The 24,424-nt window shown below is 40.0% G+C and overlaps 1 protein-coding gene and 1 long non-coding RNA gene across 27 annotated transcripts in view; one reads left to right on the forward strand and one right to left on the reverse strand.

The window, feature by feature from the left end:
• The first annotated feature begins 66 nt into the window (after window positions 1-66).
• DST (dystonin) overlaps window positions 67-24,424 on the forward strand; it is a 283,686-nt gene continuing 259,328 nt past the window's right edge. For 7 of the 26 annotated variants that reach the window (XM_015859169.2, XM_032443498.1, XM_032443500.1 and 4 more), the window contains exons 1-3: window positions 164-438; window positions 688-749; window positions 16,223-16,411. In XM_015859169.2, the coding sequence (XP_015714655.1) occupies window positions 258-438; window positions 688-749; window positions 16,223-16,411 (432 nt within the window). In that variant the 5' untranslated portion in view covers window positions 164-257. Of the gene's footprint in view, window positions 439-687; window positions 750-16,222; window positions 16,412-24,424 lie in introns of all 26 variants that reach the window. The other 19 variants (XM_032443495.1, XM_032443497.1, XM_032443494.1 and 16 more) reach the window with 12 other exon arrangements.
• On the reverse strand, window positions 2,305-16,234 carry LOC107312096. The gene is made up of 2 exons (XR_004306585.1): window positions 16,122-16,234; window positions 2,305-2,742 (listed from the first exon to the last, which is right to left on the reverse strand). It is a non-coding gene; the product is annotated as an uncharacterized LOC107312096 (long non-coding RNA).

Consider the following 24,424-nt stretch of genomic DNA (forward strand, 5'->3'; position numbering starts at 1 on the left):
CGGGCGCCCAGCGCGCCGCGCCCGCTCCTTAGAGCCGCGCGGAGGGAAACCCCACCGCAACCGCTGCCGCCGCTGCTGAGTCACAGCCCCGAGCCCGCCCGCTCCTCCTCCTCCTCCTCCTCCCTCCTCCGCCCCCGCCTCCCGCCGGCTCCAGCAGCGCAGGGCCGGCAGCGATGCCCGCCCCGCTGCCGGGGGGGAGAGGCTGCCCGGCTCCCCGCACCGCCGCGCTCGTACGGCGGCAGCCGCACGGCTGAGCCATGATCGCGGCGGCGTTCCTGGTCCTGCTGAGACCCTACAGCATCCAGTGCGCCCTCTTCTTGCTCCTGCTGCTGCTGGGCACCATCGCCACCATTCTATTCTTCTGCTGCTGGCATCGCAGGCTGCAGAAGGGCAGACACCCCATCAAATCCGTCTTCTCGGGCCGCTCGCGGAGCCGAGGTGAGGATGCTGGCAGCGGCCCGGCGGCGCCGCGCGGAGGGCCCGGGACTGCGGCAGCCGCGTCGCCGCCCATCCCCGTGTAACGATGCGGGAGGGCGGCAGGGGTTGAGGGGCCGGCGGACCCCGGAGCGCCGAGCAACTTCGAACCCAACTTCTCGGGGTGCATTAAAGATAAATGCCGGAGGGCGGGGGGTGGGGACGGAGGGGAGCGGCGGCCCGAGCTCAGCCCTGACCTCTGCTTCCTTACAGATGCTGTCATGAGAACGCACCACTTTCGCTCTGAGGTAATTTATTTAGCACGCAATTTCAAGGTCAGAAGTTGTTCTCTTTACCTGAGTACTTGTCCTTATTGTTGTCCTCGTCCTTTTTCTGTCATGCAATCGCACAGCAAGCTTTTCATTTTGCACGAGAGCCGCGCCGTCCTGTTCTGTATTTGAATTGCTTTTTGTGTTTTGTGTGCTTAAAACAACACGTTCCACGCAAAGCAGGAGCTCTGCACCCTCTGTTAGCTGCTAGTGCTATCTACTTCCAGAGGAGCAGAGCTCTGTACGCCCAGAGCTGCTCCGTGCCCGGCCCTATCAGCACCGCTACGGCTGCGGTGCAGAGCTCCTGTGCTGCCGCCTGCCCTCACTCACCTGCTGCGGGCAGGGAAGTGCTGCCTCGCCCCAGCACTGCTGAGCGGTGCCAGGGCTCAGGCAGACGGGAAATGCCAACGCCAGCACTTCCCCAACGCTCCAGAAGCAGGAGCGGAACTGCTGGGAGAATATGGGGAATGATGCTCATCGGGGTATCACTTGGTCTCTATGCTGCTCTGGTGTTTCTCCTGCCTGGTTCCCTGCTGCTCATTAAAGCCGCATCTTCATGCCATTGCCTGCTATTAGAGAGTTTTACACTAAAATGATCTTTTATTTTAAATTATTTACATTTTCCATACCTGGTTATGATTAAGAAAACAACCAGATTATGACCAATATTTTTAAAAGTGTGCATGCCATCCAGTTGTTGCAATTAGTGGAAATTAGTTTTAAACTCCCGTGCCAAAAATGGTATTTCACATTATTGCAAAGAGAGGACACATGGAGTGTAGTTAGCAGAGAGACCTCCTCTCTTTAACCCTGAGAAGTCCGTTCTGTTCTCGTGACTGGATGCTGAGTGCTGCACTAAGTGAGCCAACGGAGGTGTCCCTCCAGGAGCCAGGGCATTTGTCAAGGTTTCATTCCTCCAATAGGAAACGGTTGCTATGCGATGTTACTTTGCCATTAAGCCCAGACAGAAATTGAGGTTGTGTTGCTCTGTGTTGAAGTAAGTGTGGCTCTTAGTGTTGACTCTTAGAAGGGAAGTTTGCAAAGTGACTCATTCATTCTCAGTAAACCACCATGCAACTATTTGTGTATCACCTGGTTAAAAGCAGGCACATTTTGTAGGAATTTCCATTTATGGAACCAAGGATAAGGCATAAAGAACTATTGGATTCTTTCATGATTTCCTATATTATGTTTAGACAGAGTAAGGCTAATGGTCCAAGCTATCCATCTAAGTAATGGTGGAGCTGTTTTCCCCCTCATTTCTGGTCATGGACTTTTGATTCTTAACAGAAAATGATGAGTCATGTGATATAATTAACTTCTTATTTTCTTGGGTTTGTTTTTAATTTTAATTTTTAGTATTATTTTTTAAGTAAAACCATCTATTAATGAATCCGATTGAACCGATTAGTAATTAATTACAGATGTGCTCCCATGGAAATGTTGGCAACATTATTTGAAACAGAATTTGATATTCTCAATATCTACATCAACACAAAGAATTATGCACTTCCAGCTCCAACAGGATGCTGAGGAAAGCATGAGGCATGGAAATGAAAGCTTTGTATAGCTGCATTTTATTCTCCTCCAAAAATGAACATAGCATCAACTCTGCTGGCTTTCTCTATGCTGAGCTGTCTGTCAGGTGGAATTATAAATGCTGTTCCCTAATGATGATAAAAGATAACGAAGAAGAGTTTGATACCAAATAGCATTCATCTCCTGAGAGCTGGGTTCAATATGACTTGCATCCCACATGAGCGTGCAGGTGGTCTAGTGGCACTGCACAGAGAATTATAATTGCTCTATCTACAGAGCGGTTGGCAATTCCTGCATGATTGGCTGCCAGCCAGCAAAGCCTTATATTTGGAAAAAAATAGATGTGTAGCAAATGTATATTGAAGTTCCTTGCCAGAGCTGTAGCTCTTGTGGTGCATGCCTACGTTGTTGTCTTTGTCCCCAGCAGAGCTGTTCAGTCACTTCAGTGCTGAACCCCACACTAAAAACAAAAAAAAAAAAAAAAAGAAAAAGAAAGAAAATAAATAAGACACACGATGGGAGGGTAAATATTGAATTTGAAAACGTATTTATGACCCTTACCAGATACCTCATTATGAGTTTTATACACTAGTGGTGGGTTTCACCCACAAATGCTTTGTCTATTTTTGTGGGTCTTGATTTTTAGCATATCTGCAAAACCTCTCATTATTATACTGCACAAGTCTATGTAGATATTCCTCAGTACAGAATGAACTTGAAACACTTGACCCCCTGCCTCAAAAGGAGGTAAATTTGCATGAATCGTTATGAATATAAAGTAGGTTAAAGCCTGTCTTTGTTAGAGGTGCTTCATGGCAGAAAAATTAACCAGCAAGAAGATGAGAGAGCTTACAAGACAGCACAGTGGTCTCCCACTAACATTCATTTACTACTATCTTAAGTTTGTCGGATCTGTTTTTAATATATTCTTTGTTACACTTCTTTAAGTTCATTATAACTATTCTTAGGGTGCCCTTAATTACTCAGGCATTAGAGATATTCCCTGAACTAACAAAGGAATCGCACCCAGAATAGTTAATGTTTCTAATCTGAGTTAGACCTAGATATGCCATGGCTGTAAAAGAAGAAAACAAGTGAATTGCCAGCAGAAATATTCATTGCCTACATGGTAAATCAGCCTTTGATGAGTAGCTCTTTTAACTGTTCCCTCCCTTCTTTGAGAGTCAATTGTAGAATTGCATGTCTGTGCTGCACCGAAAACTACATCAAAACAACAATGTAACTCAGTGATAGTGTTACCAAGATAGATATTGTGATCCAGTGTTTTGTTTTTGATTTTGTTTTAATTATTCCTTGTATATTGAAAGTCTTACATGATACCAGTAATTCAGTTACTTCACGCTTCCTTCACTCTCTGTGGGAGTTTGTTTTTTCATCGAGTATATTAATTTTCTCTCAGTACTTGAGGGCTTGACAGGTTTAAGTGTTCAGCACTTTACAAAGAGGTTTGAATGTTTTCCATACTTTACAATTTGAAAGCACTCTTTAATGTGTGTGTTGCCACTTGTGATTTCAGTTTCTTCCATAATTATTTCTCCAAGTTGTTTAAGCTTCTGGAATCATGGGATTACATGAGATTTTTACCTTTCAGTTAAAAAACAAGTAATCTGTTAGCTCTTTTTCTTGCAGAGCAATCTTGAATGCATGCAGGCTGGAGGCTTCTCACAGGCTTTGGATGACTAGCCTGTTGTAGATGGCTGGATATAGAATGAATCCCAGTGGTGCTATTCTTAACATCTCATGATTTGAGGGCAGGAGTTCATGAGTAGGCAGGTTCTCATGAATTTTTAAGTAGCCTTGGTTTTTGTTTGTTTTTTTATTTATGAGGTTGCAAAGGGACGCTTGCGCTAATTGTTAATATGATGGTTCTTATTGGGGAAAAAAATCTGTTGGATTTATAAATGTTTTGCCTGGAATTCTCTCTTAGCTTTACAGCTCTTCCTTAACTCATCTTTTGAGTTAGAAATACAGTTATCTGAGGACTGGGAGGTCTCATTGTCCGTGGGTAGTCAGGAACAATATTATATCTTTTTTGCATTTATTTTGGGCAAGCCTTATGTGAACGGTTCCACTGTGACCTGTGTGTAAGATCCTGCTGGGAAGCAAATCCATCAAAGTTTTACAGTCCACTATAAATTCTGACGTCACTTAAAACAGGTGCATGCTGGTGGGACTGGCCGCATGAGGAAGGCAAACCAGAATTGACCCTGTATGGAAAGGCTGTGTGGAGGGATGGCAATGTACATAAACCACAGCTGTAGCAAATGATGAATTACATTTTGTCATTTGAGTTCTTCAGAATTCTCATTTTGTTTGTAGAACAGACTATATGTATATATATATATAGGTCAGACAACTGTAATGACAATCTTTAAGAGCAAATACATTTGCTAAATCCTCCATTACCATACAATGGACACACCACAATAGAAAAGTCGCAGTAAATGCATGTGTTGACTTTGCCAATAATGGATGCCCAGAAGAAGTTGTTGTGAATTTATTCATAAGCATAGTTTAGATATAACTATCTCCTTTCTGAGGCTAATTGTGAGACAATTGCTTAAAAATACAGTTCTTGGTGTCTTATAAAACAGTAATGAATAGTCTTTGAAGACTGGCACTATCACTCATCCCAAGCGTTGTGGAGTTATTTATGAACTGCTCTAGATATACATTGCTCAAATGAAAAGAGAAATCTGCAGACCCTCCGAGCAGAATTTATTCTTCCATTTGACTGGAGGGAGTGCATTCAAGGAGCAAGGGAAATGTAAAGGGCCAGCCAGAAAAATACATTCATGCACCTATTCATAGTCTGTCTCTTCATCTTTATAGAGCTTCATCAGCCTGGAAATGTTTTACGTTTGTATTTGACATGGTTTTCCCCCAGGATATTTAAGCTGTTTTTCCATTAGTTGTTGTAAGAGTTAAAGAACAGGTTCAAGGGAAAATAAATCATAGACAAAAGCAAAAATAAATTGTTTTCTTATGTGTATGAAAGCACTTATGTATAGGAATGAATAGAAATCTGTAAATATAGGTTATAGTGTGTAAGGACAAGTCCTATCCATTTCTCATAACATCCAGTGACGTGGCCCAAACAGAATATGTTACACTGTGCTGTAACACAGCACAGAATCACAGAATTGCAGGAGTTAGAAGGGACCTCTGGGGATCATGTAGTCCAACCCCCCTGCTAAAGCAAGTTCCCTACAGTAGGTTGCAGGTGAGGTACTACTGAGATTCTGCAAATAGTACTTTGTCTTTAAATGACTATTAGCTTTATTCACTGCAGTGGTGTATTTAGATAGCCCAGCAAGCATTGGCCTGTGCTGAGAAACAGCCTGCTTGGCAGTTGAATCACAAAATAGATGGCATTTCCCCAGCTGCTGCAGCAAGATCGTTTGCGTTCCTGAGCTAACTCCAGATGAGGTAACCTAGGTGCCTTTGCTTTGTGCTATAGTGCAGTGTAGAAATGCCCTATATATTTCTATAGCTGTGTGGTTTCCTGCAGCTCTATTTCAGCTTCTGACAGAAGGCAGAGCATTGAAATGCTGAGGGGATTCCTTCTCAGCTCCATCAATCATTTGATAAAGAGCTGACATTGTGTCACAGTCCGTATCAATAGGTAAGACATGGTCTCGACACGCTGCATTTTGGGACCTGCATTATAAATGAACACGTCCTCACAGCTCTCTGACAGGATAGGGATAATCACTGCATAATGATCTGGCACATAATAAAAATGCTTATTTTTTTAATTTCCCATTATTACAATCATGCCAACAGCCTTCTAGCTGTCATGAAAGTATTTGTATACTTACAGTAAGAATTCTCAGTGTCTCTTTTTATCTCTGGAAATGCATATCTTATTTGTGATTGCAGCTTCAGCTGTGTTGCATGCCAGTTTACAGTTTACAGTCCTAGTGCATATGAGCCAACAAGTGAAGCCATGGTGGTTTCAGGGGGATAAAGGCAGAGCACAGCTTATCTGTGCATGTCTGTACCCATATACTGAATGAGAGCACCTAGCTGTCTTTTATTGGCTGAAATTAACCTCAGATTGAAGCTGTGAATTAAAGTAGCTCAGGTCATACCTGTGGTAATCACATGTTACCACATCAGCTGCAGGAATGACTCTTATACAGATGGAGAGGATTGTGGAGGGGTTCACAGACCATGTACAGCTCAGAAAAGCTTAATCTTCTACACTGATTTCTCAGTTACTGTGGTTAGATTCCAAAAATGACAGATCAGGCTGTGTATCCATTTTCAGAAATAACTCAGTACTTTAGGCTAAATAATGAAAGAAAGCAGTGCATGAGCATGGTAGTACTATCCCAGGGCTCTTTCAGCTCCTGGGCTATTGTACATGTTTTCCTAGGTCATGGAACTACAACTCCCAGGCTTTTTCCACTGCATACCCTGGGTATGCAGTGGAAGAACTGTGCTGTGCACAGGGTAAGGTCACCTCACTGTTGTCATACAGAAGTTGGTTCATCTGGGCTTGGCTTGTTCGGCTAGCCACATCAAAAGTGAACAGACCCATGGCTTCTCAACCTGCCTCCATAATCTGCAGTCTGGAGGGCACAGCAGGCCCCAGGCTTGGCAAGAGAGTGCTCGACTCCTCCACATCTCCTGGACAAGGAGTTAGCACTGTGTTGCTGATATGCTTGATTAGGTGTTTACACTCACTGCTGTTATGACTGATCTTGAGGTAGCGCTACCATGACAGGTTATATTTGATCTGATTCCTTGTGCTTCTAGTTCACTTGTGAGCTGTGTGCCTGGCCGCTTGTTATCTGGGTGCTTCTTCTATCCAAAGCGTTTCAGCCCCAGCTGTGTTCATTGTGCCTTATGGCCTTGCCTCAAGGAGAGTTAGTGATTGGTTCTTCCTGACTCATCAGCAGCAGTGAAACATGAGTTATGGCTGAAGTGCAAAAGTACTACATCAGCTGTGGAAACTAGCTACATTTGACACTTGGGCAGACATGTTTCTCACAGCTTATGCCAATGTCCTCATCACTGCTGTCCACTCAGCTGTTAGAACAACAGCTCTCAGCTTCAGGGTGGCAAGGTAAACAGAGAAAACTGAAATTGGAACACAGTTCTTACAAAGCTTTATTTCTGGATATCCAGACTGCAGTGAAATGCATAATCATGTTAGATTGCGGTATTACGTTTATTCTTCTCTTTTGTTCTAGGGAGTAAAATGATACAACTAGGTCAAGGCATCATTCCTGTCTGATCTATTGCTGCCAACTTCATGTGTGTAAAGTGTAGGCAGAGTTGGAAAGTGACTTTGCAAAAACAGCATCCTTGTATACAGCAAGATAAGCTCTTTGCAAGCTTTCACAGTTTTATAGTCTATAGAGCTATTAAGCTGACCTAGAGTAGTTGTCTCCTTTAGGATGAGCTGAATAGTTCTTCAAGCCTCACTAACTGTACTGCCTGCAATTTTCATTGACTATAATAGGAGTTTTAGACTAGCTCCAGAAAGAGGTACTAATTCAGATATGTAAACATTAGTATCTGAATCCAGGTATCTTAATTCCTTAATACCTGAATTCCACCCCAGGTATCTTGCACATATATGTATGTATGTATATATATGCCTGTTAAATCTCTTTAGTTATGTTTCTACTTTGGTTAAGAGGACATCTTCACTTTCTGAGGTAGCATAAATTCTCTTTCCACTTTGCACTTCAAACAAATGCACTGGACAGATGAAAATTTCTTTCTACACATTGGGCAGCAGTTGTGTGGTATAGCAGTGTGTGTATCTTATTCTTTTCCCTGCTGTATTTTTAATATTTAAAAGGCTGTTTTGGTAGTTATTTCTTTATGGCAGACTCAGGTTATATGCCATATACTGATGATGCTGAGGAGAAATGCTTGGGAAAAAAGCTATTGTGTTCTAAATGTGATTGTACTTTGCAGATCAGTCAGTACTCCATAGGATTGTGGTGACCTGAGGTAATAGTGAAGGAACTAAGATAAGTATCACAAGGGCTAAGAAAGGCAAGATAACAGTGGAGAACTGCAAACCTTCTTGATAGAGAATCTTAGGACTACTTAAAGAACAGGCTAGTTTCTGTGGCTTATAGATTTAGACAGAAAAGAGTACTTAAAAGGTACCTTGAGGCATAACTGGGGCACCAGTTATTTGCTTACACGTCATCAAATTTTCCTATCAAATCTTACTTGCTTTGTTAGGAATTCTGTCTTTGAGATTAAAAAAAGAAAAAAGCACAGCACCAATCACGTGCAAATCAGCAGTGCAATACAGCATGGATTATTAAAAGTTATACTCCAAATTCATTCACCTGCCTAAAATCTAGGATCACACAGGGGCTTGTACTTGGACATTTGTGTGTTCCTTTAGAAGCTGGAAGGCAGGTTGCTGATACTGTGTTTCATGAACTGAGTTGGAAAAATAATCTTAGGCTACATAAAAGACAATTGCTTGTAATTGTATTGAAAGTCTGGACTTATCTTGGGAAAATTAGTATTACTTAGCACATGTCAAATCACAGTCTTCAGTATCTAAGAAATAATTCCTGCAGTGTTCGGAATTTGGGCCTTAGAAGATGAGAATAAAATCTCACGAGATAAATAGAACACATGCAAAGAAGCACCAGTGGAAACTTGTTAATGAGAGAGTGAAAACTGAATGTGGAATGTTACATTTGATGTTCAACTGTTGATTCAGATCTTTATAGGTATAACCCTGAGATAAGATTAAAAAAATAAAAAGATCAATAAAACCTCAAAAATAAGGAGAAAAAAAAAGTTTGCAGTGTATATTTTGGGAGCTGCTAGAGACAAGAAAGAGCAAATACAGTTGTTTCCATTTTCTGTGTTTGTGTAGTAATATACCAGGTGAACGTAGGTTGTCTTCTTGCTTTAGAAAACTAAGACCTAGCTTTAATAAACAACCCAAAAGAAATTTGGAGGACATAATGTGAATCCTGGATTTGGAGTTGAACTTACAGGGCCGACAGTTAGAGAAATGCTGTATTTTCTGTTCCTCTGTTAGTTTGTAAACTAAACACATTTAGCATGGAAACTGCTGTGAGAGAAGGGAAGTAACTCAATCTTAGTCACTTTCAAAATTAAAGTTGGTCTTACAGTACAGGTGCATGTATATATATTTAAATACGTGTAGCAGAAATACTCATTAAGTTCTCTCTTTCAGTTTGAAGGGGAATTTGATACAATAAATGGATTTAATATTTAATTAAACCTGCCCTTTTTGTTCCAGTAAGCACTTCAGCTTGAGGGTTTGGTTCTATTTCAGCCTGTCTGCAAAACAGCTCAGAACTCTAGTCTTGGGAGTGGTTCTGGTCCTGTGCATACTAATGTCTCCAGGCTGTAAGATGTTGTAGGCTGCACATACACGAAAGTTTCCAACCTTTTAGCAGACAGTAACTGACAGTTCAAAGACCATTCTTGACACCATTAATCGACAGGGATAAATAGATGGCAATTCTCACGCACAGACAACCATTGTAAAAAACCTTAAAAGCAAGCACACAGAGTTGGATATCTTTCCTTTGGCTTTGATGTTTGTTAGTGTACTTGGAAAACTGCATTTCTTGGGATATCCTGAGTTGGAATGGACCCAACAAGGATCATTGAGTTCAGCTCCAGGACCACTGAAAATTCAAACCCAGTGTCTGAGAGCGTTGTCCAAATGCTCATTGAACTCCAGCAGCTCAGGGCTGTGCCCACTGCCCTGGGCAGCCTGTTCCATGCCCACCACCCTCTGGTGCAGACCCTGTCCTTGACCCCCAGCTGTCCCTCCCCTGGCACAGCTCCATGCCATTCCCTCAGGCCCTATCACTATCACAGAGCAGAGCTCAGCGGTGCCCTCCACTCCCTGTGAGGAGCTGCAGCTGTCATGAGTCCTCCCCTCAACTGCTCTGCTCTGCACTGATCACACTGAGGGACCTCAGCACTCCTCATATGTCTTGTCCTTTAGGCCCTTCATCATTTTTATAACTTTCCTTTTGGACATTCTCTAATTGTTTTATATCCTTCTTATATTGTGGTACCCCAAACCTGCATCCAGTGCTGGAGGTGAGGCCGCACAGAGCAGAGCAGGACAACCCCTCCCTTCTCCCAGTGGCAGTGCTGGGCCTGGTGCACCCCAGGGTGTGTTGTCCCTTTGGGCTGCCAGGGCACACTGCTGGCTCATGTTCAACTTGCTGTCAACCAGAATCCCAGATCCCTTTCTGTGGGGCTGCTCTCCAGCCTCTTATACCCCAGTCTGTAAGCAAAGACAGGTTTCCCTGTTGCAGGTGCAGAATCTGGCATTTGCTTCTGTTAAACTTCATGCAGATGGTGACTGCCCTGCCTTCTGATTTGTCATAGTTCTCTGCAAGGTCTCTCTATCCTTGCAGTAGTCAACAGCTCCTCCTAATTTAGTGTTGTTCACAAACTTAGTATACCTTCAAGTCCTGTATCCAAGTCACTGACAAAAATGAGTATTGGACCTAAAATGAAGCCCTGGAGAACTCCATTAGTGACTGATTACCAGCCTGATGTAACCCCATTTACCGTAACCCTTTGAGCCTGACCTCTCAACTCACTGTTCACCCATCGTACTTTGTACTTGTCTAGCTGTATGGTGGACATTGTGTCCAGAAGGATACTGTGAGAAAGAAACAGTATTGAAAGCTTTGCTGAAATCCAAGAAGATTACATCAACTGGCTTCCTTTGGTCTGCTATGTGAGTAGCCTTGTCATTTAAGCTAAGAAGCTCACTCAAATATCTGTGAAGGCATTTGCAAATACAGATGAGTTCAACTGCCATTCCTGCTGGTGTGCTGCAATGTTGCTTACTGCTGACCAGCAGTTTTTCTGCAGTTTACTGAAGCTCTGCTAGAAGGTAAAGTGAGTTGCAGTTCAGTATCCACTGAAGTTAATGCATCTGGACATCAGATAAGGCAGTCTCTTAATGTTTGATGACTATGAAAACACACACTTGCTGGAAAGATTAAACTACAAAATTAGAATTCTAACTCCCAATATATTCTACATAAAATTTATATTGGGAAAAATGAAGAATTAATATAATAGTAGGTAATGCATGATAAAGGTAATAGGGATTGTGAAAGGCTAGAATAAAGGGGAAAAAAAGAATCAGGTGAATTAATAAACAGCATAACTATAGAATGGAGCAAAGATTTGTGACACAAAAGCAATAATGGGATAGCACTGCTGTGTTCATATGGCTCTATTAAAACATTACATGAACAATTAAAAATAAAAGAAAAATGAAGAAAGTAAAAGGGGGAAAAAGATTCATATATTACCCAAAATGTCCTCATTAAAAGCAAAAATTAGAGCGGTTATTTAAGAAGGTCCAAAATCCTGTTTTTAATATTAATAAAAGGAGTAGGAAGGGGAACAGACAATGACAAAGCCTGCAGAGTTTCACTTGGTTATCAAATACTAGACCACATCGAATTCTGAAAAATGGGATAAAGGAGTACACATGATATTCAAGACCTGGCCATGTTACAGAGAAACTTGAAACATGTTACAGAGAAACACTTTGTTAATCTTTTAAGGTCACGGTCTCCAGAAAAGATCTTTTGAATGACAAGTCATTGATGAGCTCTGTTGGATGTATAACTTGATCAGAAAAGAAGATGGAATGGGAAATATTTAAATGGAATGGAAAAATCACACAATACTATTATACATATATCAGTAATAGAAATTAATAAGCATAGTGGTGTAGGGAACCTGCTTTGGCAGGGGGGTTGGACTCGATGATCTCTAGAGGTTCCTTCCAACCCCTACGATTCTGTGTTTCTGTGTTTCTGTGATACTGTGCTAAATTATGTGGATCCGGGAGGAGTTATGTTAGTGAATAAGGACATGTAAAACTCTCACATAAAACTGATGGAAAAAGACTGCAATTATTTCTATAGGAAGAGGAAAATAAGAGGAAGCCTGTTGATACAGTGTAGATGGAAGGATCCAAGGCAGACCAAATTCCTCATGTTTGTCATGGGTCAGATTCATACTTCTTAATCTTGGACACTTAGAGCACAGCCATCTGTGAGTGAAGCAGTCAGCCTGGGCTTCACTTATGGCCAGTGGAGAGATGCAGTCCCTCCAGGTTCATCAGACCCACTGTTCCAAAGGGAGCCTGGGGAGATCATAGAATCAATCATAGAATCATAGAATCATCAGAGTTGGAAAAGACCTACAAGATCATCCAGTCCAACCATCCACCCATCACCAATAGTTATCAATAAACTACATCCCTCAACACAATGTATAAGTGTTCTTTGAACACTTCCAGGGTCGGTGACTCCACCACTGCCCTGGGCAGCCCATTCCAGCACCTGACCACTCTATCAGGAAAGTGTTTCTGAACATCCAAGTTGAAACTCCCCTGGCACACCCTGAGGTCATTCCTTCTACTCTTGTCACTAGTTACACAAGAGAAGAGGCCAACACCCTGCTCGCTACGAACTTCTTTCAGGTAGCTGTAGAGATATAGATCTTCTGAGCTTTAGTCAAAGGGATCCCACATAGTGTTTCTGTACACATAAATCAGGCACCGAATCAGAGGTGTGATCCTAAAATTTGTCTGGAAAGGAAGATACTTTTAAAATGGAGCAGCTTACCACAGAATTCATTTTATACAACCAGTCAGCTGTGCTCATTAGCACATGGTGCGAATCTGGAGCATTCATCATTAGTTTAGATGAAATGATAGACACAACAGGTCTATTCAATGTTACCACACTTCATTCCAGAAGAAAAAAAAACCCCACAACCTTTAGAGAAGGCATAAAAGGATTAATTCACAAAGCTCAGCTAAGATCTAGATCTTCCCAGCCTTCTTCCAAAGGTAGAAATCTTTCCTTTAGGGAGCTAACTAGAAAGACAAGCATGAATGATTTGGAGAGAAGATAATCTCAGGTTTTTTTAGTTCTTGAGTTTCTCTGCGATACATAAAAACTGGTTCTGGTTCTTCTTTAATGAAGTGTACCTTATGGTGTAAACCTGTACTATCTGTACAATAATTTTATAAGAAAAGAGATTTTCTAAAATCATATATTTGAAGTATTATCTGTTAGGTTTGCCTTGTGTCATAATTTATTACGGAGACAAAAAATGAATAAAGTAGGTCCAGGAAGGAACAGCTATCTCTCAACACAAAGAAGAAAAGGTTTGTCATTGTCCAGTGACACAGCATTCACGTGACACTGGAAAGTACAAATTGCTTAACAGTGTTAGAGCAACCTCACTTGCCTGCATCAACTTAAAATCTCTAATGCTTCCTCAGTGGCTTGGTATCAGATTTTGTACTGTGTGTCCTTGAGTACCTTGTAATACTTGTCTGCTCTCCGCCTCTGGCTTGCCACCTAAAATAGTGCTCTCTTTACTAAACAAACAAATATTTTTGGCATTTTCAGTTTTCTTTCTTCTTCTTCTTCTTTTTTTTTTTTTTTTTTTTTTTTTTTTTTTTTTTTTTTTTTCTCCTTTTTAGTTTGATTGCCATGTTAGTACAGCACATTTTCAACTTTGGGCTCAAATGAAGGATAATAACACAGATGGCACACGGTGCCTCTATTAATTTCACTGCTGAAGGAATCTCTGGCAGGTCTAATTTTTGCACTGAGTGAGGAACAGCAGCTCCCATACCCCTGCATCGCTTTTAAGTCCTCTCTGCATTTCTTTGCACTTCTGCAAAGTCTTGTTGCAGGTATGAGTAAGCATTTCAGGCTTTGGTCTAAGGACTCTGCCCTTGTAACATTATCCTTGTTGATAAGGAATCAATTTTCCACCTGAAATCATGATCCTCTGCCTTCATCGCATTATAATCCTCTGCAGGGTAACCACTCATGCCAGTGCAGACAGATTATGACTTCAAGTGAAGAATAAGCTTCAGCAGCAGGAGCAGATGAGCTCTTAAAGAGATAAAGACTTCATTTTCTTGCTAGCAAAAGAGAAAAAATATATATATCAAATACAAAGGAAAAGCACTGTGCATAAACAGACCTTCCTGGAAATCACAAGTGACTTTTTATTAATGAAGCACAATACTCAGTTAGTGTATCTTGAATTATTTTGAGGGGAAGCCATTCAGTGGGAGACCCACATACTTAAAACCCTATTTGCCATGTATCTGTAAGCACTTCTAGAGCTGCTTAGCTTCTACCAAATTCTACTGTTATATAAACACACTTTCCCAAAGAGTTTTATCTTCCTAGCAGGATGGGTGTGTGGTAAGGGAGCAACTGAAGTGTGATGTATATAGCCTGACCCTCCCCTGACACAGCCCCAGTTGCTGTTATCTGTAAATGAATCATAATCTGTTTAACATTTAGAAAATCAAAACAGCTTTGCTGGGTATTTTGGTCTCTTAAGGGGTACTTTCTTTTATTGTGGAATAATCCCCAATACACACTTCTATATTTTTGCAAAGAAAAAAAAAATTCTACAAGTAAGCTCTGTAATAGTAGGTTTCTTGTGTTGTATTTTTGTCCTGTCATCCTGACTGGCCTTAGTATCATGATGGATGATACACTGCAGATATGTTAGTTATTTTACAGTGTGCAAAAAGCTTCTCCAATTGCAATAGGAACATCTCACAGTTTTATGTACTGGAATGTTTAGAGCCTTTATGAATCTGTGCAGGTCTATTGGCTGCAGTAGCTTTCATGATGCATGTCTTGGTTGATGTGCAGACATTTGCTTCTATTAAAGATACAGGTAATCAAAGTCAGCTCCTACAAATAGACTGAACAACTCTTTTGTTTCACTAGAGTAGGATGGATTGTAAATAAGGACCCAGGAAATCTGGGCTGCATCTTTGTCATATATGCTTTATGGTCCTGATGCAGCACATGTACAGACTCAACCTCCTGCACGGACTAAGTAGGGCTGGGGTGCATTCCTGTCCATCAATAGAAGGTTGCTATGAGAAGTTAGGTTTATACAAGTGCTAATACTTTATTTTGGCAATTCAGCCTTTTCACATCATGTTGCATGCAAGATACAACTGTAGTGATTACTAGCATGTTTATGTAAAACTGTTCGTGTGTTTTTGGCATTAGGAGCATTCCTTTAAAGAGCTAAAATAACTGTCCATCCATAGTGCCCACAACAGACTCCTGCATGCTCATGGTGACTGATGTGGAGGGAACCCAGGAAAATATGAGAATGCTCTGTGTAAATTTCTACAAGTAGTAAAACAGGGCTACCATTATACCTGTTACCATTAAATAAATGAAATTGCCGTAAGGCTGTAAATCATTCTGGTTGACGTTCAGAAATGTTCACAGCAAACCTCTGTAAAGTTTTGTAAAGGACAGCTTTTCCTAAGTTTACTCTTTTGGCCAAATATATATGTACTTCCCAGATAATAAGCAAAAGACAGCTGTCCTTCATAACTCTTTCATTCTAAATGGTAAGATCTCCTCCTAGATCTAGCAGCATCAGAACTTGTAACGAGAACAGTTAGTGGTCATTGTTTTGCTAGCTACCTATTTTTCTTCATTTTCATTCAGGAAATAAAAGCGTATTTTCTGCTCACACTCCCTAGAACAACTTCGAATGAGGCCATGAGAGGACTCGGAACATTTAATTATAAATATTAAATTATAGTTATTTAGTTACAACTAACCAAGTGTGGGCTCATAAAGAAAAGCAACAGGAGTTACTGTCAGTAACATACATAGTTGAAATATATGAAACAAATGTGACATTCACGGTACATGGCAACATCCTTTTATTGTTACATGCAGTATATAGGGACATTATATTAATTTAAAATGAGCATGCTTGTACCTCAAGTTGTTGTCATTTTTGAGATCCTGTGTTATTTCTCTGTTGCTACATGGCTCTACTGTGGGAGATGTTAAACACGATGATTGCTTTTTCTGTTGCAGGGCTTTAGATCAAGTCCTCGTCATGCCAGAAGACGTGTAGCACCTCGCCTTGAGGAAACACAGCCTTTAGTAGAAGCTCACCATCTAAGTGAGCAGGAAACCTCTGTAAGAAAAAGGAAAATCAAGAAAAGCAGCCGAGTGCAACCAGAATTTTATCATTCCGTTCAAGTTACTCCAACTCGAAAACCAGTGAGTATTCTACCCATTAGGGATAAGTGGCATTAAAGTATACTGTAGAGGCATGTAATACGATTCTGAGTTTTGGGCCATCCATATTCTGTTCCTTAATCTTGAAGATCTTTTCAGTTCTCACGTTCAGTGACTCCACATACAACACAGTTAGACTTCACCTAGCACTGATTCATAATTTCAAGAAATACTGTTCTGAAGAGGTTTTTTTTGAATTTTGATTTAATATTCAACAAATAGTTAATATTCATATATTTTATTTGATAGTTTTACATTGATACTATTTAACAGATTTTCATAGCATATAATGGAAACTGAAATTGAATATTACTGAAATTCCTCACTAAATTTATCAGAGAATCTATGTACTGAACCAAATTTATATTAAACCTCATTACTGCATACAATTTTGAGGTCTATTCTGCTTTATACAGTATTTACAATATTTCTGCTCAACAAAATTTGCATAGAATCTTATTGCTCTTTGCTCTTCAGCTTGATTTGTACATAGTTCTTTTAATTTTGGTATCCTACTTTTAGAGAGGAAATTTAGCAATTTATTGAAACATTAGTACAATTTCCAATGTGAATGTGTCTAAAAATACTTCCTGAGGACATATTGCTTTCTCTTTTAATAAGAATTCACCTTTTCAGTGCATTTGATGACTAACCTATGTGCAACTATGTTAAGAGGTTTATACTACTTCCATTAAGACAGAATTATTAAAAACACAACCATTAAGCATATCCAATTAAAGTTTGTCTCAAGGTTGCTCCAGCCAAACTGAATCTTCCAAGATTTCTTTTAATGCACTACCAAGAATTACCAGAAAGATCTGAAGCTGATTTGAAGAAGAGCATTCTTTTTTGAAAGTGCTTTGCCTGAGAGCAAGAAACTTCTGGACAGGATGGAATGCTGAAGTTGCCAACGCCAGCCACTTTTTCCTGTCCACCCTGTTCCTTTCACTCCCATCCTACCTTGCTTTTCAGACTACTTCATCTGACTCTGTTATTCTTGCTAGGTCTCCACCTTTAAACCTGCTGTTGTCTGTTTTTTACTTGCTTATTATCCTTTACCCACTTTATTCTTCCTCTTTCCCCTTTCCCACCTCCTCTATTATTTTCCAGTCCAGACCTATTCTTTTAATTCCCTTTCTTATTTATTTGCTTTTAATTTTCATAGAATCGTAAGGGTTGGAAAAGACCACTAAGATCATCTTGTCTAACCTTCAACCTATCACTATGTCCACTAACTCAATTCCCTCAGTGCCACATCTACACTTTCCTTGAACATCTTCAGGGATGGTATATGGTAACTGTCGAGTCACAGCCTGAAACAGTGATTAAACACCTGGGGAAAAGACCTGCTCAGCCCTGGAAGGGAAGGTGAGATAATTCACCTGTGCAATCAAAGGGGTGGAGCCAGGCTCTTAGACCTCATTTAAGGGCTGACGGCCACTGAAGACAGGGCTCTTACTGGTGGTCTCTTCTTTGTTGAGTCTTTCTTTGAGCCTAGATCTTTGGAGAGGTTGAGCATCCTTCTTTTCTTTGTAACGCCCTCTCATTGTGCTGGTTCTGTGGCTGTTACAGATGGTGACTCTACCATTTTCTTGGGCAGGATGTTCAACTACTTTGCTACTCTTTCCAAGAATGTTTTTCATTCAACCTGAACCTCTCCAGTGCGATTTCAGACTATTACCTCTTGTCCTATCATTATTCACCTAGGGAAAAGGCTAATCCCTCATCTCTCCATAGCCTTCTGTAGAGGCACAATAAAGTCTCCCCCCAGCCTCCTTTTCTCTAGACTAAACCTCAGTTCTCTTAGCTGTTCCTTATAAGACTTGTACTCCAGATCCTTCACAGCTCTGTTGCTGTTCTTTGGCAGGGCCTTGGTATTTTTCTTGTAGTAATGGGTCCAAAACTGAACACAGTACTCAATGTGTAGTTTCATTTTCTTCTCTGGCAGGCCTATGCTGAAAGTAGGCTCACCTGTAATTGCTGAGGCTATTACCAACTGCTGCTGTTTATCATTGTGGGGATTAAAAAAAAACAAAAAACAATAGGTGGTGCTGAATTAAAGGGCTAAAACTGTGTAAGTGCTGTAAGCAGCAAAGTAGGCTTTGAAGAATGCTTTAGTGAAGGTAACAAAGCTCTGTTTTTCCTCTAAGTCAGAAGCATGTCAGAGATTTCGGGATCAGCAAAAATAAATAGGGAAATAACAAGAAATCTGTAGAGTTACTGAGTAACTTCAGTTTCACTACATTTCATAGAACTGCTGGTGTTTGACAAGTCTTCCCACTGAAACAATAATAAATCTTAGGCCTAGTGTAAACATCTCTCAAAGCTGTCAACATTGTCAGTACCTTAAAACTGCTTTTGCTGTGTATCTCCTATGCAATGTTATATAGTTCTTTTGATAATCTTTTGTTCTAAAGGCTTGATGAACTAACATTATATAAAAAAGTATTGTGATTGTTACTGCACTACAATCCAGAAAAACATAAGTCACCAAAGTCATTCCTTTTGGGTGTTTTAAGCTATTCTTAATGTATTATTGATGTCATGGTGACGGTGTGAGTAAGGTTAATGCCATGACAAATCATTGCAGTGTTGCAAAGTTCCTCAGAATCACAAAGTCATCCATCCTTCAGTTCAGTGGAGCTTTGCTCCATTTAGTCTTGATGCCTTGAAGACGATACTTCTGGCCCTTGCTTTCATGCAATTGTACACGACTTAGTGCCAGAAATGCTTGTTAGTCTGCATAATTCTCCATCGTTTTCCATTATTTTTTCCTGTTATTCCCAGCTCTGCTCACTTGAGACACTATAAATAAATCATCTATTGCCTTGATGACCATGGAACTATTCATATGCAGTTCCCGCCACATCCTGCTTAGTCATTGCTTGGAGAAATGACATATGATGTTTGCTAATTAGAAGATACAATTTCTACTCATAAAACATTTCTCTTTATGATTATTTTGTAGCTTTTTGACTAATTTTGTATTTTTTGTTGTTCCTGTATTCTGATAAGAGATATTTCCAAAGCAATTATAAAACAGCCTCATGGAAAACTTCTTCTTTGCTCCAGGAAAATTTTGCTAAATCAACCCTAAAGTATGCTAGCCTGTGTTCCTGCTCTACTGAGATATAATCACACTTTAAAATAACAATAAACCCTTTTCAGATATTTCTTTAAAATTTTTATTTTATTCAGTGTTTAAATGCCAGGTTTTCTGCTACTTTAGATCATCTTGTATTGACATTATTGCACATAGATCTAGTTTTTGCTTTTTCCTGGACTTGACCAAAATGATCTCAATTTGCTTGGCTTTTTTCTCACTTCCTTTGTAGTAAACTGAGGTCTTTTGTGTATCATGTCATAATTTTTGTAGGTGTAATTTTATGTATGGGAATAATCTTCCTGAATGCAGTTTTCTCTCTGAGAATCTCCACAAGCATATGTTTTCAGAAATAGAATGGTAGTTTCTTCTGATTATTTTTTTAATACCTTCCTACACTTTGGCCCAATACTGATTTCTACAAGAAAGAGTTAATACCCTTTAACATTTGATTTTATTCATCTTCTTGCATTGAATCATCAGCATAATATTGTGCAGTTTACCTCTTTTATGACAGTGTTGAATCCTGTAGGTCTTCTCAGTGGCAGTTGTGTTATTTGAGCTGTTCTGTACAGGTCACAGTTGTAGGCCTACTTCACACTAACAAGAGCATGGATACCTATTACCAAAGTGTGCTTTGAGGTTTTTTTTAACACAACGGAGAACATCTGAGAAGAAGCAGGACTGTGTTCTTTAAATTACCATGACTTCAGGCAAGTCAAATGTATCTCCTTTCAAGAATCAGGTGACTACTATTCTGAATGAGGTAAATTTTCTGCAAAAAGGATTTTATTTTTTTTCTTCCAAAAAGGAACCTTTTGTGAGTTTGCTGCTGTCAAGAGATATTTCTCTAAGGTGAATTTTAAACTGTTCAAATGGTAGAGTTTTATTACAAGTGTTTTACAAATATTATCTGCGTTTTTCATTGTGGTCTAATCTGAAACAAGATTATATCACTCTGTAAATTATTAAGTTTGTTTGTCTGTGGTGGCTTGGAACCAACAGATAACCTTGAGTTAGTGTAGAGGTGTGTAGCTTCCGTGCTGTGGAGTCAGGCATACAGTTCTGACAATTCTAATCTGTCCTGTATGTTTAAATGCATAGCTGAAAAGAGACGCTCTCAAAGCAGCATCTGTTGATATCTTCATTGTTAAACCATTTGAGGGGCTTTTAAATTACCTGACTCATTAAAGCACCCAGGTTATTTAAGGTGATGTCTATCAAAATTTACACTTGCATTTGTGATAGCAGGATCACTACAAGTGGCAAATGAGACTGCAGAGGCTGGGGCATAAGTAAGCCTTGTTTCTTCACTTCCAGGTGCATGTGTTAAAATCTACTGATGTAAGCAGCCTCATCTGGCTCTACTGAGACTCCCGTGACTGAGGTGAAGCTTACACTGTAAAGAGTCTGATGACGCAGACTTGATAGCAAAGTTAATCAGTTTATAATGCATTTAAGACTGTGAGCCACACCATCCAGTCTTACTCAGCTATCCTGGTTTTTGCTTTTATGTATTTAAACCTTCAGATCTCTGTCTGGGGAGGAAGAAAGAAAAAAGAAACAACAGTATTACAGTTCTGTTATAAAACAGTGATGCTTTAAAAATGTTTGATACTAGGTCAGTCATAGAAGTCTAGGTACTAGTTGACACTTGTGTTACTTAAGATGAAATATTTCCTGTGGGTAAAATTGTTCTGAAGGGCTTTTAAGGTGCTTTATTTTAAGTCCCATTACATAATTTCCATTTGATTTTAGTTTTCATTTATTCTTAATCTGATGCCATTTACTGGTTTTCCAGTATCAAGATGTGCTTTACTTGATATTTTGAGTGACCCAATTCAGACATCATGCCAAAATTACTCATCACCCTGCACAAGACTTGGTTAATTCCAACTATTAGCTATTTAATCTACAGATTACATTCATAGCTTTCTTCTGGAGACATCTGCTTGGGTTGGATTGTGTCTCTTGTGAATCACATTTAAAAGCAAATATGACAGAGCACAACCATATCTCCTTTCATCTTCAGCTTTTTTTAACATTTTGTTAATGTTCTCAGAGAGTGAGACAAATCTTTGAGCACACATTATCTCTCAGGATGAGTGCAGCCACAGCGAAGAAATGCAAGGAACACCTGAATGCAAAGAATATGTGAATGAACATAAAGGAAAAAATGAGTGTAGTTTTTGCTTCAGTATCTAAAGAATATTGATGTTGATTTTAAGAAGAACTGGAGAAGGTTTATTAGGTGATTAATTTGTAAAGATTTTAACAAGATTTAAGCATCTAGTTATCTTAATGTCTTGAAAAATATCTCTAGGTGCCCATTCTAAGTGTGTAAGTTGCATATGTCATCTTCAAAATGAATAGAGAGCCTTCAGTGGACATTAGGTTGACCTTAAAGGTCTCTCTCCCTTTGCAAATGTACATGCCTACTAAGAGACTGTTTGCACCTATTTCTTGGACTGTGGTGTTTCACTGCTTTTCTTACAGTAGATAAATCCACTTATAAACCCTCTTGAAGCAGTTTTGCACAAAGACTCATTCCCACTGTTCTGGTAGTTCCTGTGACATCCTCCCTTGTTGCTTGTTCCTGACTTTTCTTTTCTTTTGGCTTCTTTTCCTTCTCCACCCTGCAGCTCATCTATTGCATGTTCTTCAGAAATCATGTTATACTCACTGTCAGTAAGAAGATGGATGTGTGGAGAGGAATTTTTCATAATAGGGAGCAGATGCCTATTTCTTCCATTCCTTTTGCCCAGCTCCCAGGTTGTTTAGGATTTTGAAGAGATTTCTTGAAGGTTTCTTACTTGTAGGTCATAGAGGTGATGCTTTTAATGGTTTAAAAAAAATTTTTTTTTTGGTTAAAATACAACAATAAAGTGCTAAGAACATGAGATTTAAAATTATTATTGTTTTTCTAGTGATTTTCTGTGCAGTAGCAGAAGGCAGGTTAAGACATCATTAATCAGCTATGATTTTGGTACAATGATGTTGTTTGCACAACTTAAAATGAGCAGTAATTGTCTCTCAAATGCCCAGTAATTATACTCTAAATGCAGATGTTTCCTCTTCCTCAGGAGTCAGTCTTCAGAATTGTATTGTATAACATCCTACTGTAGCACATAACAGTACATCTTTATATAGCAGGGGACTCCATTATCCATTAGTATTTATATATAACATTGCACCTGGGTATTATGTTAAAAGAACAGACTGACAAAGACAGGTATTCAAATGTTAGGAAATGCTGGAATTGATGTTACACGTGCAGCTTTACTTCAGTTGACTTTGCATCTACATTGCCATATAGAATGTAAACGTATGCTGGCATTCTCTTTACTCCAGGCTGTACTCTGTACATCCATTGTAGGATGGAGGAGCTCTTGAGATGACTCTTATGTGTGGGAGTCTTACTGCAGAAGTTGTAGAGTGTGTAAATGAATAAAACAAGAGATTGCAAGAGGAGAAAGGACCTTTTATTTCAGTACAAAGCAGTAAGTGCTGTCTTGAAAAGCAATGGGCACAGGGTCACCGTGAACTTGTCAATCAACTGGCTTAAAACACTTTATATCCTCCATTTTCTAAATGCCTGACTTACAGCATGTAGTTAGCCACCCACCACAGAACTCCACGTGTCCAGGCTCTGAGTATTACCAATGCATAATTCTAATAACCCTAGTTTGACCCCAGGTATCAAACTTGACTTGGTTTCAGTTTGTCCCCTGTGTAATGCAAAAGATAACCGCAGTCAGATATTACTGTAGTGAAAAGCATCACAAAACTGTCTAAAAAGTAATTTTTTCTTCAGATCAGTATTTCAGTAGAATGAAAAAAGTTCTGGGTCTGCCCACTGAACAGAGTATGGTAAAACCAAATATTAAGCAACTGTTCATGGAGCAAATATCACTCATCACTTGCACTAAACAGGCGCTAGAGACTGTGCATGTAATAGCACATGACTGGATTGTTATGACTGCATATGACATGGAAACAAAAAGGCTGAAGTAATGTTGCATGCTGAGGGATTTAGTAACATTTTACTGCTGGACTTTGCAACCTTAAGAACAGTGCTTCAGCAGGAACTCGGTGTTAAAGATCCCACTGTTGAAAAAAGTTAACTTAAAAAGAAGCGCTGCTGTGTGGCTCATCAGCAGGTTTAGTCACTTGAATTATGCCACAGAAATTTCTGCTACTGAAACTTAGAGACTGGCAGTATCTGTATTCCTCCATGTGAATCAATAATACAGAGGAAGAGTTAATTTTCTAGAGGAATTCTCAGATACGTGCTCTTGGTGGAGCTCCCTACAGTTTCCTACAGTCTTCCCAGGGGAATGTGCTTTTTTGTGTGCATTCTTCCCAACCTTTACTTTTTCTGCCCCATCCCTTCCAGCTTGTTCCTGACCTGCATCCATCCCACCACTGACTCTTCTCTGCTGCCTGCTCAGCCATACTTCCCACCGCCTGCTCCTCTGCTGACCGTAGCCCTTCTTCTCTCATTCTGTCAGTTCTTGCATCATTCCCATGTCTCAGTACCTTTGGAGCCAGCCCCAGACTCAGCCACTGTAGTGCTCAGAGGTACTTGTTTAACCAGCTCTTTGATTTGTGTCTCCCTGAGGCCCCCTTGTTACCTTCCTTGGCTCCTTTGTCTTTCTTCTTGGAGACTGACTCCTCAGTTTCTGCCTGCCTTGTTCATCAGGTAACCTCATTCAGAGCCTTTTGCTGAGGGACTATCAGTTTTACATCAGCTCATTAGATCCTTGGTTCTCTCCTGGTCCACTCTTTCCAGCACAGTCACTTGTCTCAGCTGTTGTCCTGCAGCTCTGTTTCTCCTTTAGTCTTTATGCAGGCTGTTGAGCCCTTAAACACTCTTCAGCTCCAGCCCCTAG

This window comes from Coturnix japonica, chromosome 3 (assembly GCF_001577835.2).
Source record: "Coturnix japonica isolate 7356 chromosome 3, Coturnix japonica 2.1, whole genome shotgun sequence".
Taxonomy (NCBI): Eukaryota; Metazoa; Chordata; class Aves; order Galliformes; family Phasianidae; genus Coturnix; species Coturnix japonica.